The sequence below is a fragment of the Mobula hypostoma genome, chromosome 7, assembly GCF_963921235.1.
Source record: "Mobula hypostoma chromosome 7, sMobHyp1.1, whole genome shotgun sequence".
Taxonomy (NCBI): Eukaryota; Metazoa; Chordata; class Chondrichthyes; order Myliobatiformes; family Myliobatidae; genus Mobula; species Mobula hypostoma.
Genome location: NC_086103.1, coordinates 18,957,364 through 18,972,267, shown reverse-complemented (window position 1 = coordinate 18,972,267; position 14,904 = coordinate 18,957,364). Strand labels below are relative to the sequence as shown.

General features: G+C 46.2%; 1 protein-coding gene across 1 annotated transcript in view; it reads right to left on the bottom strand.

The window, feature by feature from the left end:
* LOC134348854 (uncharacterized) overlaps positions 1-14,904 on the bottom strand; it is a 53,783-nt gene that overhangs the window by 28,874 nt on the left and 10,005 nt on the right. Inside the window, exons 4-6 of the mRNA XM_063052637.1 lie at positions 13,138-13,407; positions 5,984-6,322; positions 5,645-5,905 (exon numbers count right to left, since the gene is read on the bottom strand). Of these exons, the coding sequence (XP_062908707.1) occupies positions 5,645-5,905; positions 5,984-6,322; positions 13,138-13,407 (870 nt within the window). The remainder of the gene's footprint in view (positions 1-5,644; positions 5,906-5,983; positions 6,323-13,137; positions 13,408-14,904) is intronic.

The following is a 14,904-nucleotide window of genomic DNA, read 5'->3' as shown; positions in this document are numbered from 1 at the left end:
ATCTCTACAGATTATCCTTAAGATCCCTACTAAAGCTTTTCTTTGCCCTATTTTGCCAGCCCAATTTCTTTCTTAAATATCTTCTTGTATTCTTCATCCTCTTCCAAGGACTCACATGTTTCCAGTTCCTTGCACCTGAACCATGCTTCCTTCTATTTCAGAAAAGAGTCTCAATAACTCTTACCTTCCAGTGTTCACTGCAGCTGCCAACCTTTCCTATCAGTCTAAATGAGTCATCTCACTTTTAAAATCAATGATGATGTGTATTCATGTCGCAATTTGAGAGTTTAATGAATGAGGACTGACCCTCCCTTGTCACTGCACTCCACATCTGGACTGCACATGGATTCTTGGGTCAAGCTTTAGAGACAGGGACCATTAGTCACTGGACATCTTTCAGAAGTTATGGGTGATTTACTTAGAGATACAGAACAGACCAGGCCCTTCCAATCCAATGAGATGTGTGTTCATCCATCGTCAACGTCGATGAGGACCTCAACACCAATTGATAGTGTCGAGACTAGCGCGTGATTTGGATTTAAGTGAGGGAGAGTTGTGCAGCGTCAGTCTCACTCTCTCTTCCCAATTCCCATCTGGATCCAGTGGCAAGACAGAGTGTAGACGGCTGGAAATGGGACTAGGCGCAGTGGATGACCAAGATGTCTTCTGTGTCTTGTCCTGCTCTACACATTCCACAACGCTTGCAGAGACCGCCTTCTTGACTGTTGGAGCTTCCATTGGTCTCGCCCACTCAATCAGCCGGAGTCTGTCTTCCCATGCTGGGATAGACAACTCCCTATCTCACCGAGGGTTTGAGACCCGTCGGCTACACTCACCTGGTTTAGCCGACTTGTCGAAGCCGTTGCCCGGGGTGTGGCCGCTGTCGCATGCATGTTCCCCCACCAGAGGTGCTACCCCTCCCTGACACCACATACACCCCAGCTGTACCACCCAGCAACCCCACCTATCCAGTCCTAGCCTAATCACTGGACAATTTACAATGACAAATTAACTGACTAACTGGTACACCTTTGCAATGTGAGAGGAAACCAGAGCACTGGGAGGAAGCCCATGTGCTGATTAAGACGTAGAAACTCCTTAAAGTTGGCACCGGAATTGAACTCTGAAGATTGATGCCCCAAGCTGTAAGTTATCACACTAACTGCTGCTCTGCTGTGATGCTATTGAATCTACAGTAGGTTGGGAATAGCAGCCAGTTAATACAATGAAGAACTGATCGTCCATCTAGTACAAGGCTTGTCAGTTGAATACACACTATTGTCTGCAGAGAGAGCTGTCCTTCAACACAGTGACTAAAGAACTATATTTTAATTGCCTGGCACTTTTCCTAGGAAACCATCACATAGTCCACAGATGTCAGAATATTCAAAGATACATTGTCAGTGGAGATTTCCACCCATTGTACACATGTATTTATATACAAGACTTGAACACACCTGAATAAGTCCATATTTTGAATACAAACAAGAGAAAATCTGCAGATACCCAAGATGGTGCTGCGTACGGTGGCCACGTTGCAAGTTCTGTTCCAACTTGACAGCATACTTTTAATTTTTGTGATTTCCTTCTCAGTTCTTGTTCAAGTAGCTGATAGTCACATCAGATATGATAGACTGACTCTTCTGAACGTCGGGAAGATGGCATTTACCCACTGGGTGCCACCTTTTCTACATTGGGTTCCCCTGCTTGCGCGATCACCGGGAGACTCACCTACTACACCGCCGCTATCTCGGAACTGACATCAGAGGCGAGGGAAAAGGGCCAGCGTCCTGGTGAGGTTGAGATGGCATGCAAACCGGCCACCGCTCCCCAGCATACTCCTGGTTAATGTTCAATCTCCGATCAACGAGCTGTGCAAACTGAGAGCCAGAATCTCCTACCAGTGGGAAACAAAGGAATATAATGTTTTGCGCTTCGTGGAGACCTGGCTGATGGAGGAGATACCGGACCGTGCCATCGAACCCTTTGGGTTCTCCCTGTTCCAGGCGGACAGGTGTAAAAACCTCTCTGGGAGGAGTAAAGTATGCTTCATGGTCAATAATGCCTGGTATGACCCCTGGAACATGGACGCTCTCAAATCCTTTTGTTTCCCAGATCTGGAATACCTGGTGCTGCTGTGTAGACCTTTCTGGCTGCCGAGAGAGTTCACAGCTGTGTATAGTCCACCGCAGGCTGATACTTACCGGGCTCTCAAGGAACAGTATGAGACCATTAGCACCCTGGAGACTGCACACCCAGAGGCTGCCTTCATCGTCGCCAGTAACTTTAATAGAGTGACACTGTCTAAAGTCTCTCCGAAGTTTTGCCAACACATCCAGGTGGGCACGTGGGGAGACAGCATATTCAACCAGTGCTAACTCCCCTTTTGCATGCTTACAAAGTGCCCCTCATGCCCTCCCCCCCGCCCCTCCATTTGGAAAATCAGATCTCTCTTCCATTTTTTCTGCCACCTAAGTACAGGCAGAAGCTGAAACAAAGGCGGTCATTATTAAAACCGTCCACTGTTGGTCCGACCAATTGGTCTCCATGCTACAGGACTGCTTTGATGACATCGACTGGAATGACTTCCATGAGGAGGAAGTTTCTGAATTCACAGAGCGGGTCATGAGTTTCATCTGGAAGTGCATCAAGGATAATGTCACCCAGAAATCGGTCAGGGTCTATCCAAACCAGAAACCCTGGATGAACAGTTCAGTGCGAGCAGCACTTACTGCGCGACACAGAGCTTACGTTGCCGGTAATCAACAGAAACTCAGGAAATGCAGCTACGATCTGCACAAAGTCATTAAGTCAGCGAAATAACAATACAGAGACAAGATTCAGTCTCAACTTTCCACCAATAATACACGCAGCTCATGGCTAGGTCTGCACACCATCGCAGACTTCAAAGCTAAACGCAGTGGAGTTTCCAACATCACTGCCTCTCTCCCAGACGAGCTAAATCTTTTTCACGCTGGATTCGATGTTGCAAATACTGAGCCCCTGAGGAGACCTGCAGATGATGCAACCGGCAGCTTGGTCATCTCTGAGCTCGAAATACACGGGTGTTTCCAACGGGTGGACAGTCACAAGGCTGTGGGACCGGACGGCACCCTAGGACGAGTACTCAAAGTGTGCGCAGCACAACTGGCAGGTGCATTTGCAGACATTTTTAATCTCTCCCTCTCCCTGTGTAGAGTGCCCCCCTGCTTCAAAATATCCACCATTATCCCTGCACCTAAAAAGACCGAGGTAACATGTCTGAACAACTGACGTCCTGTCACACTCACCTCAATAGTAAGCAAATGCTTTGAGAGGCTACATCTGTAGCATGCTGCCACCCACACTGGACCTCCTACAATTCACCTTCTGACACGTCGGTAGACAGATGACACAATAGCCACAATTCTGCACTCTGTCCTTACACGAGTGAAGAAGAGGGATGCTGATGTGAGAATGCTGTTCTTGGACTAGAGTTCAGCATTCAGCACCATAATTCCCTCCAGGGAATTCAACAAGAAGCTCAGAGACCTCGGCCTCCACCACGCCTTGTGTAGCTGGATCCTGGACTTCCTGGAAATTTCCCAGCAGGTGATAAGAGTGGGCTCCCTCAACTCTGCCCCTCTGACCTTCAACACAGGTGCCCCCAGGGCTGTGTCCTAAGCCCCCTCCTCTACTCCCTGTATATCCATGACTGTGTCGCCACCCACATCTCCAATCTGCTAATTAAATTTGCTGACGACACTACACTGATTGGGCTAATCTCAGATAATAATGAGGCAGCCTACAGAGAAGAAGTCACCCTGACACAGTGATGTCAAGAAAATAGCCTCTCCCTCAATGTTGGAAAGACAAAGGAGCTGGTTGTGGATTACAGAAGGAATGGAGACAGGCTAACCCCTATTGACATCAATGAATCTGGGTTTGAGAAGGTGAACAGTTTTAAGTTCCTCAGCATAAAAATCACTGACGATCTCACGTGGTCTGTAGATACCAGCTGTGAGGTGAAAAAGGCAAAACAGCACCTCTTTCACCTCAGACAGTTGAAGAGGTTTGGTATGGGCTCCCAGATTCTAAGAATGTTCTATAAGGGCACAATTGAAAGTATCCTGACTGGTTGCATCACTGCCTAGTATGGGAACTGTACTTCCCTCAATCGCAGGACTCTGCAGAGAGTGGTGCGGACAGAACACCGCATCTGTCGATGTGAAATTCCCACTATTCAGGACATTTACAAAGACAGGTGTGTAAAAAGGGCCCGAAGGATCATTGGGGACTCGTCACCCCAACAACAAACTGTTCCAGCTGCTACCACCCAGCTATCGCAGCGTAACAGCCAGGACCAACAGGCTATGGGACAGCTTCTTCCACCAGGCCATCAGACTGATTAATTCACAATGATACAATTTTATTTCTATGTTATATTGACTGTCCTGTTGTACATACCATTTATTATAAATTACTATAAATTGTACATTGCACATATAAATGGAGATGTCATGTAAATATTTTTACTCCTCATGTATATGATGAATGTAAGTAATAAAGTCAATTCAATTCACTAATTGCTGTGATTCCCAATATTACACTGAAGAATCACTCTCTAATATGATCCAGGTCAGGTCTGGTTGAAGGTGGGAAAGGAGAAGCAATTTCTCAGTTGAAATTCAGTTGGATGTTTTCAGCATCTTGCTTGTCTTTTACAATTTGAGATTTTAAAGATTAACCATTTAAATTTAATTTTAAGAGCTTTTAACTGCCTTTCTGTGTTTTGTTGGAGTTTCTACACTGAGTTACCTGATGCCCAGTCAGTCTCAGGACCTTGTCACTAATGTCCTGAATGTGTTCAGCATCAGCCTATACGGACATGGGAGAAGGTGTGTGGTGATTGTGTTCAGGATCAGCATGTGTGGACATGAGAGAAGGTGTGTGGTGATTGTGTCAATGGTCCAGATCCAATGGGAAGTCTCCATTTTGCTGTCATTACCCAATGTTGTCCTGATTCCGTGAGCCTCCCAAGAGCATCAGTGTTACAGGGAAAAGGGAAGTTTCAAGACTGATTCTGAGGACACAGAATTAACCCGTGGTTCGTATTACAATCCTGTTGGATGGGCTGTGAAAATGTTGTTTATCTTGCAGTTTAACTTTGTTATGCTAGTTTGTATTTTTATATAATCTCTGACACACATGTGAATGTTCAGTGTTTAAAGTTGCCTCAGTATTTTTCTGTAAAATTTTTAGATTCAGAGGCTGATATCTTGTTAATTGAATCTGGCTATTTATTTAGTTAAATTACTGGTTAAATTTCAATTTCAATGCAATCAATGGTTTGACATAAGACCAGATCCCTTTGTTTGCTCTCTTTTTTCCTGAGCTGTCTTTCACTGCTCTCTGTCTCTCACCACACTTCTCCCCTCGTTTCCTTTGTCCTGGTAAAATTTAATAGAACGATCAAAAGCAAGTTCTATGCCTTTGTTAACTGACGAAGAATATTTTCGATCACAAAAGCAACAGGATCGACAGCCCAATTAGAGAGCCACCCACACAGGATATAAAGAGGTGTCACTGCTGGCAAATAGAACAATTGGTGACACAAAATGTGATCATGTTTCTCAATATGAAGATCAAACCCGCAGTAACTCACCACTGTGCTCTTGATAATACGGGACGATAATCCGGATCCTGTCTTGATCAAGCACACCACACGTCCATTTCCCTCTGCCTCTGTCAGCTTTATGTACGATCAGACTCAGTGATTTCTCTTCCCCAGTCAGTGTTTTGTCTCCAACAGTTTCACCGTCTCCGTTGATCCAAACCAGTCTGGTTGATGCAGTGACGTCAGACACAGAGCAGCTCAGGGTAACGGTGTCTCCCTCAGTCACTGTATCAGACCGTTCAGATGTGACTGTGGAAACAAGCAGGTTACTTACATTTTAAACAATGACTTAATTGATAAAAGCAACTGTAACATTCTGTCGTCTACCTTTCACTGTGATTAACTTAATGGTCAGAAATGTAGTTGGTTCCCGATAACATGTGTAAACTCCGGCATCTCCAAACAAAACCGGGACAATCCTCACGTTGAAATTCGTACCATAGAATAGTTTCTCCGAGGTCCCCAGTCGATTCCCAAAGTCGCTGCTACTGACGTTGATGGGCTCGTAATATTTTGCAGATGCTATTTGTTTGTGATAGCCCCGTGGTTGATGCAATGACCAGGTCCACACACCATGAGTGTAAGCAGTATAAGAATTGTAAGCCAGTTGGAGTTCACTGTACTCTATGCTGGGACGATAAAGGGTGTAACTCCTCTGATATAAATCTGTATCAGAGAAACAGTGGAGGTCACTATCGAATTTTATAACAGTGTATTTCAGAGACAATGAGCAATAATTATCAACTACATTTATTTCAGAATTACTTGTGTTTTGTTCACTTGTTCAAGGTTGAAATGGTAACATCTTGTGAAGTCCACATAACAGCAAATTAAATCTGAAAAGCATACTACAGTAATTACAATTTGGTTTCAAATTATTTTTAAATGTCACATTTGACAACTCTTACCATCAGTGTCAAGGAGGTGGGACAGGTTAAGACTGTGGACAGAACAGATCGATGAGCACTGATCCCTAAAGGAGGGATATCCCTGCAGGAGGGATGGTTTTAATGAGGTGGGTTTTGCCATGAAGATTGAGCTGGTCTGGCATCCCAGCGACTTCCCCATGAGTGTCCCCAGACCCTGTCACTCACTCTCACACAGGACCAGTGTGTTACAACAATCAGCACGTACACTCCAATCCTGTAAACACCCTGGATCACGTCTCAAAGGGGGACAAACTGATCATCAAGGGAGATTTCTATATCATGCGTGGAAAAGATTTGCAAGGAGGAGAAGAGTAAAATCTAACTCCAACAGAGACCATCTATTGGCAGCTGCAGCTTGGCTAAAGTTTTCCAAAGTTCTTGTTCCCTTCAGGCAAGTGGAATCCTTATGTACAAGTTCTAATTATTCTGACAGGAAACCACCTAGAGTTTCACAAGTTTTGTCTATTTCCCTCCACAGATGCTGCCTGACCCTCTGAGTTCCTCTTTTCTTTTTGCTCTGGATTCCAGCATCCACACTCCCCTGTGTCAGACATGATGTTGTTGTCCCAGAAATATCTAATTCATATGAAACCACTCCATGTGCCTGACCCTCTTTACAATCACTCTGACAGCAAGCTAGGTGAGTTCAAATCAACACTCTCCTGGTGTGCATTTGATTCTTTTTGTATTTAACGTTTCTCAGAGGTCTCATCTGACGATTTTCCACAAGTTCGTTTACTTTTTCCAAAGCTCTGTCAAAGCACTTTCCTCTTTCTTCCCAATACCTTCCCACCCCCCCACCCCCCGCCCCCGGGTAACATGCACAAAATGCAGGAGAAACTCAGCAGGTCAGGCAACATCGATGGAGAGGAACAAACAGTCAATGTTTCAGGTGAAGACAGTTCATCAGGAGTGGAAATGAAGGGGAAGAAGACAGAATAAGAAGTTATGGGAGAGGAAGGAGTACAAGCTAGAAAGTGACAGGTGAAGCCAGGTGAGTGGGGAAGAGAGACAGGAAGGAGAAGAAGAAATGATATAAGAGAGAAGAGTGAACCATGGGAGAGAGGTATGGAGGTGGGGAAACAAGAGGAGGTGATAGTGAATGAGTGGGCCAGTGAAGGAGTGGAGCTTTGAGGCTTTGACTCGAGAGAATCTGGCAGTTTTGGCAGTTGGTCTGTGCAACCAAGTCAATCAAGATTTGAATGGATCAACAGAAAGCCGTTGATTAGACAGTTAATATTTGAATAGCTCAGACTCAGCAGAAAGCAGCTGATCGGGCAATTGAGGTCAGGTGACCAAGCATTTTGAAAAACTCAAACAGATAAATAGAGGGGTAGCTCAAGCGGAGCGGCCAGTGAGTGAGTGGGCCAGTGAAGGAGTGGAGCTTTGAGGCTTTGACTCGAGAGGCTTCGACGAGAAGAGGCGGAGGACAAGCTTCCTCGCAGTTGGACTTTACAACTCCTCCTGAGACGGTGATGTGCCTCTCATATGAGATGTGGCAGTCTTGGGGGAACACCCCTCTCCCACAGAGTCGCATCTGCCAGAAGTGCATACAGCTGGGCGATCTGAAAGACCGTGTAAGGAATCTGGAGCAGCAGCTGGATGATCTTCGACTTGTAAGGGAGAATGAGGCAGTCATAGATGAAAGCTACAGGGAGGTAGTCACACCTAGGCTGTCGGAAGCAGGTCATTGGGTGACAGTCAGAGGGGGGAAAGCGAAGGTGAGCAGACAGGTAGTGCAGAGCACCCTTGTAGCCATTCCCCTGTATAATAAGTTTACCATCCTAGATACTGTTGGCGGAGACGACTGACCAGGTGTGAGCCATGGTGGCAGGCCCTCCGGCACTGAGTCTGACACGGTGGTGCAGAAGGGTGGGACGGAGAAGAGGAGAGCTGTCGTCATTGGAGACTCTATAGTCAGGGGAGCAGACAGGAGATTCTGTGGACATGAGAAGGACACCCGCATGGTTTGTTACCTCCCGGGTGTCAGGGTCTGGGATGTCTCTGGCCGGGTGCATGACTTCCTGGTACAAGAGGGAAAGCAACCAGAAGTCATGATACATGTTGGCACCAATGACATAGGCAGGAAGAGGGATGAGGTCCTGAAGTGTGAGTTTCAGGAACTAGACAGAAGGCTGAAGAACCAGACCTCAAGGGTGACGTTCTCAAGATTGCTGCCAGTGCTGCGTGACAGTGATGATAAGAATTGGAGGAGATGGCAGTTGAATGCGTGGCTGAGGAGTTGGTGCAGGGAGCAGGGTTTTAGATTTTTAGATCATTGAGATCTCTTCTGGGGAAGGTGGGACCTGTACAGATTGGGTAGGTTGCACCTGAACTCGAGGGGGAGCAATGTCCTTGCAGGTAGGTTTGCTAGCATGGTTCGGGAGGGTTTAAACTAATTTGCAAGGGGGATGGGACCCAGAGCGATAGAGCAGTGAAAGAAGTGCATGGAGTAAAGCCAGATCTAACATATAGAGAGGCTTTGAGGAAAGAGAAGCAGAATAAAGGGTGTAAAGGTAGTAAGGTAGAAGGACTGAAGTGTGTGTACCTCAATGCAAGAAGCATCAGGAGCAAAGGTGATGAACTGAGAGCTTGGATACATACATGGGATAATGATGTAGTGGCCATTACAGCGACTTGGCTGGCACCGGGGCAGGAATGGATTCTCAATATTCCTGGATTTCAGTGCTTTAAAAGGGATAGAGAGGGGGGGAAGGGGGGGAGGGTGGCATTACTGGTCAGGGATACTATTACAGCTACAGAAAGGGTGGGTAATGTAGCAGGATCCTCTTTTGAGTCAGTATGGGTGGAAGTCAGGAACAGAAAGGGAGCAGTTACTCTACTGGGGGTATTCTATAGGCCCCCTGGTAGCAGCAGAGATACAGAGGAACAGATTGGGAAGCAGATTTTGGAAAGGTGCAAAAATAACAGAGTTGTTATCATGGGTGACTCTAACTTCCCTATATTGATTGGCACCTGATTAGTTCCAAGGGTTTAGATGGGGCAGAGTTTGTTAAGTGTGTCCAGGACGGATTCCTGTCACAGTATGTGGACATGCCAACTAGGGGGAATGCCATACTAGATCTAGTACTAGGTAATGAACTGGGTCAGGTTACAGATCTCTCAGTGGGTGAGCATCTGGGGGACAGTGACCACCGCTCCCTGGCCTTTAGCATTATCATGGAAAAGGATAGCATCAGAGAGGACAGGAAAATTTTTAATTGGGGAAGGGCAAATTATGAGGCTATAAGGCTAGAACTTGTGAGTGTGAATTGGGAAGATGTTTTTGCAGGGAAATGTACTATGGACATGTGGTGATGTTTAGAGATCTCTTGCAGGATGTTAGGGATAAATTTGTCCCAGTGAGGAAGGTAAAGATTGGTAGGGTGAAGGAACCACGGGTGACAAGTGAGGTGGAAAATCTAGTCAGGTGGAAGAAAGCAGCATACATGAGGTTTAGGAAGCAAGGATCAGATGGGTCTATTGAGGAATATAAGGAAGCAAGAAAGGAGCTTACGAAGGAGCTGAGATGAGCAAGAATGGGGCATGAGAAGGCCTTGGCAAGTAGGGTAAAGGAAAACCCCAAGGCATTCTTCAATTATGTGAAGAAAAAAAGGATGACAGGAGTGAAGGTAGGACCGATTACAGATAAATGTAGGAAGATGTGCCTGGAGGCGGTGGAAGTGAGTGAGGTCCTCAATGAATACTCCTCTCCGGTATTCACCAATGAGAGGGAACTTGATGATGGTGAGGACAATATGAGTAAGCTTGATGTTCTGGAGCATGTTGATATTAAGGGAGAGGAAGTGTTGGAGTTGTTAATATACATTAGGACAGATAAGTCCCCGGAGCCTGACGGAGTATTCCCCAGGCTGCTGCACAAGGCGAGGGAGCAGATTGCTGAGCCTCTGGCTAGGGTCTTTATGTCCTCATTGTCCACGGGAATGGTACCGGAGGATTGGAGAGAGGCAAATGTTGTCCCCTTATTCAAAAAAAGGTAGTAGGGATTGTCCGGGTAATTATAGACCAGTGAGCCTTACACCTGTGGTGGGAAAGCTGTTGGAAAAGATTCTTAGAGATAGGATCTATGGGCATTTAGAGAATCATGGTCTGATCAGGGACAGTCAGCATGGCTTTGTGAAGGGCAGATCATGTCAAACAAGCCTGATAGAGTTCTTTGAGGAGGTGACTAGGCATATAGATGAGGGTAGTGCAGTGGATGTGATCTGTATGGATTTTATTAAGACATTTGACAATGTTCCACATGGTAGGCTTATTCAGAAAGTCAGAAGGCATGGGATCCGGTGAAGTTTGGCCAGGTGGATTCAGAAGTGGCTTGCCTGCAGAAGGCAGAGGGTCGTGGTGGAGGGTGTACATTCAGAGTGGAGGATTGTGACTAGTGGTGTCCCACAAGGATCTGTTCTGGGACCTCTACTTTTCGTGATTTTTATTACCGACCTGGATGTGGGGGTAGAAGGGTGGGTTGGCAAGTTTGCAGACGACACAAAGGTTGGTGGTGTTGTAGATAGTGTAGTGGATTGTTGAAGATTGCAGAGGGACATTGATAGGATGCAGAAGTGGGCTGAGAAGTGGCAGATGGAGTTCAACCTGGAGAAGTGTGAGGTGGTACACTTTGGAAGGACAAACTCCAAGGCAGAGTATAAAGTAAATGGCAGGATACTTGGTAGTGTGGAGGTGTAGAGGGATCTGGGGGTGCATGTCCACAGATCCCTGAAAGTTGCCTTACAGGTAGATAGGGTAGTTAAGAAAGCTTATGGGGTATTAGCTTTCATAAGTCGAGAGATAGAGTCTAAGAGTTGTGATGTAATGATGCAGCTCTATAAAACTCTGGTTAGGCCACACTTGGAGTACTGTGTCCAGTTCTGGTCACGTCACTATAGGAAGGATGTGGAAGCATTGGAAAAGGTACAGAGGAGATTTACCAGGATGCTGCCTGGTTTAGAGAGTATGCATTATGATCAGAGATGAAGGGAGCTAGGGCTTTACTCTTTGGAGACAAGGAGGATGAGAGAAGACATGATAGAGGTGTACAACATAATAAGAGGAATAGATAGAGTGGATAGCCAGCGCCTCTTCCCCAGAGCACCACTGCTAAATACAAGAGGACATGGCTTTAAGGTAAGGGGTGGGAAGTTCAACGGGGATATTAGAGGAAGGTTTTTTACTCAGGGTGTAGTTGATGTGTGGAATGCACTGCCTGAGTCAGTGGTGGAGGCAGATACACTAGTGAAGTTTAAGAGACTACTAGACAGGTATATGGAGGAACTTAAGGTGGGAGGTTATATGCGAGGCAGGGTTTGAGGGAGAGCATAACATTGTGGACCAAAGGGCCTGTAATGTGCTGTACTATTCTATGTTCTAAGTTCTATGTTCTATAGGCAGGTGAGAAGAAGAGAAGAGGTAAGAGGGATGCCAAAGTGGAGAATGACAACAGGGGGAAAGGGGACGAAGAAAAATTACCAGGTCAGAAAAATCAATGTCTATATGAATAGGTTGATGATACCCAAATGGAATATGAGGAGTTACCCAATCACCCTGAGAGTAGCTTCATCATGGCAGTAGAGGAGACGATCAACCAGCAGACCAATTACGATGGTTAATGAGTGTGGAGCCTGTAATTAAAATGCTGGCCACCAGGAAATCCAAGGCAAAGCGGTCACCCAATCTGTGTCAGGTCTCACCAAGGTAAAGTAGGCAGCATCGAGAGAGTTTGCAGGTGAAGTGTTGGCTCAACAGGGAGGATTGTTTGGGGCCATGAATCGAGGGCAGGAGGAGGGAATGGGCAGGTATAGGAATTTTTCCATTTACAGGGTTAGTGCCAGGAGGGAGATTAGTGTGGAGGATGAATGACGGGGGGATGAGACCACACACATAGACTCCGTTACTTCTCTCTGTTCACCAGCTGCCTTCCTCCTCTCTCTTTGCATCCTCCACCAACCTTCCCTTTATTCCTGTTATGCCCTGTCCATCCCTGAGTGCCATTCTCACTCAGCGATGCTCTGCCCTCCCTCTTCCCTTGGTTCTGTTCCCAGCTGAATGCTGCTCTGAAGCCTCAGTCTACAGTCGTCACTTCACACAGCATCAGGACTTGGTGGGAAGGATCACGGAGGGAGAGAGGACAGTTTGCTGTTCAGTGTTGACGTGTAAACGCAGATCCAGTGCTGAGTTTGAGCAGGAAATGCCGGTGGTTGTCATGGCAACACCACTTTCTGTGCAGCACCTTGACATGATGTTGTATCAGGATCTCAGTCTAAGATACTGAAGGACTGATGGAAATTTAAACTATCAAAATATTTTAATGATCAAATGTGACAGAAGAAACTCCTTCTTGTGTGCTGTGACTGGCACAGAGACAATCAGTCAGCTGCTCCACAGAGATTTTCTGGAAGATTCTCTCAAACTATTGCTGTAATTTACACAGGACAGTTAATCAGAAACTACAATTTTTCAAGGGGTTCACTCCAAACATTACATAAACCACCTATGATACAAGTACAATTTTAGTATCCAACATTTGAGAACATCATTTACCTGTGTGTACAGTAAAATCTGCTTTGATTGTGAAAACAACGTTTCCGTTTTCCCGCACTTCACACTGATACAACTTCCCATCCCTCACTGTAACATGTCGGACCATCAGATAGACGGTGTTATTCAGGCGGATCTGATCAGCGTTTCTCCTGTTCTGCTGGGATGAGCCCACTGGTTTCCAGTGGAGACTGACGGTATCTGGGAGTCTGGAGATGGTACAGCTGAGGGTGACGTCACTGCCCAACAGAGGCCACTGTGGACTCGTCTCAACTGTGAAAAACAGACCAACGAGATTCAGAGTGAGTTGTGATCTGTACAGTCCAATGATCGGGCTCAAACTGAACTCAGGATGTGACCATCAAGGAAAAACTGCAGATGCTGGAAATCTGAAACATAAAGTATTCTGATGATGTGTGTTTGACCGGTATGTTTAACTATTCTCCCTTCCGCAAGTGCTGCCTGATTGGCTGAGTTTTCCAATCCAGCATTTTCTGTTTTGACCTCAGGATGTTTCCATCCTCAGCAGTTCTGCATTAATGTGTGCATCCAAGTCGTGGAATTGCACAGCAGGGCCATTGAAACTCAGCCCAGCTCAACCTGGGTTAGTGAGGCAGAGCAGAACAAGGGACCTTTCCCCTGAACCCACTGGAGTGTCAGAGTTCAGCTCAGGGACACACTGTTTGAGGGGGTTTGTGACTGTCAACAGCCCAGTGGACAAGGGATGGAATCTCACCAGAGGAGGGTGCACTGTAAACATAGTGCCTGTCTTACCAGGATTACCGTATTACAAGGAAAAGATACCAGTCTGACCCTGTCCTCAATGTGCCAGCACACTTCAGTAAGTCAACCTGACACATGCCTCGGAGACTGTGGACAAAGTTGACTTCTAAGGTCTTTCCAGTCAGACAATTATTTAAATTGATGAGCTGCCAGAATGTATTGAACAGGTCTCCAATCATTGAGCCTCCATGAGGAAGGAGAAACTGGTTCTCTAAATGCCTGCCCTGACTTTCAGTCCCTCCTGGAACATGGCAAGAAATAATGAAATCCAGGAGTGTATAAGTTACGGGACATTCTGATGCGGTGAATTCAATCTGGTGCAATTTCATTCCAGGAGCAAAGGTCTGAGGCCAGTCCTTTGGTCAGGATGGCACTTCAGAACCCAACTCTGCTGTTCCTTAGTCTGTCTGACAACAGCACCTAATGAGCTGGAGGAACTCAGCAGGTCAGGCAGCATTTCTGGAGAGAAATAGACACAGAATGTACATTTCTCTGCGTGGAAGCTGCCTGACTTGCCAAATTCCTCCAGCTCTTTGTGTATTGATCCAGATTTCAGCATCTGTAGTCTTTTGTGTCTCCATGAGACAGTGACCCTCCCCTCATTTAGATGTCCGCACAGCACCGACACAGCAGGTATCAATGTTTATCCCATCCCTGGTGCTCAGACTGGATTAGTCTGGGTTGTGCCGAGGGAGTTGGCAGCTGACACTCACTGCTCTGATTCCCCAGGGCCCTACACTCACCTGGGTTAGATCTATGGGGACAAAGATTGGCTGGGAGCATCCTGGAGCCAATCGGCTATGCCATATATGGTGCACAGTCTAATTGAATAGTCTTGTGTCAAACAGATGGGACAGACTAACCCCACCTGCACAATTGTGGAGAATTATGCACGGGTGGCAGAGTCACACTCCCAGGTTTGTCCCCTGCTGAAGCTGCTAAACAGTTGCAATGTTTCTGAATGCCATCAACTATATTAAAATTAAA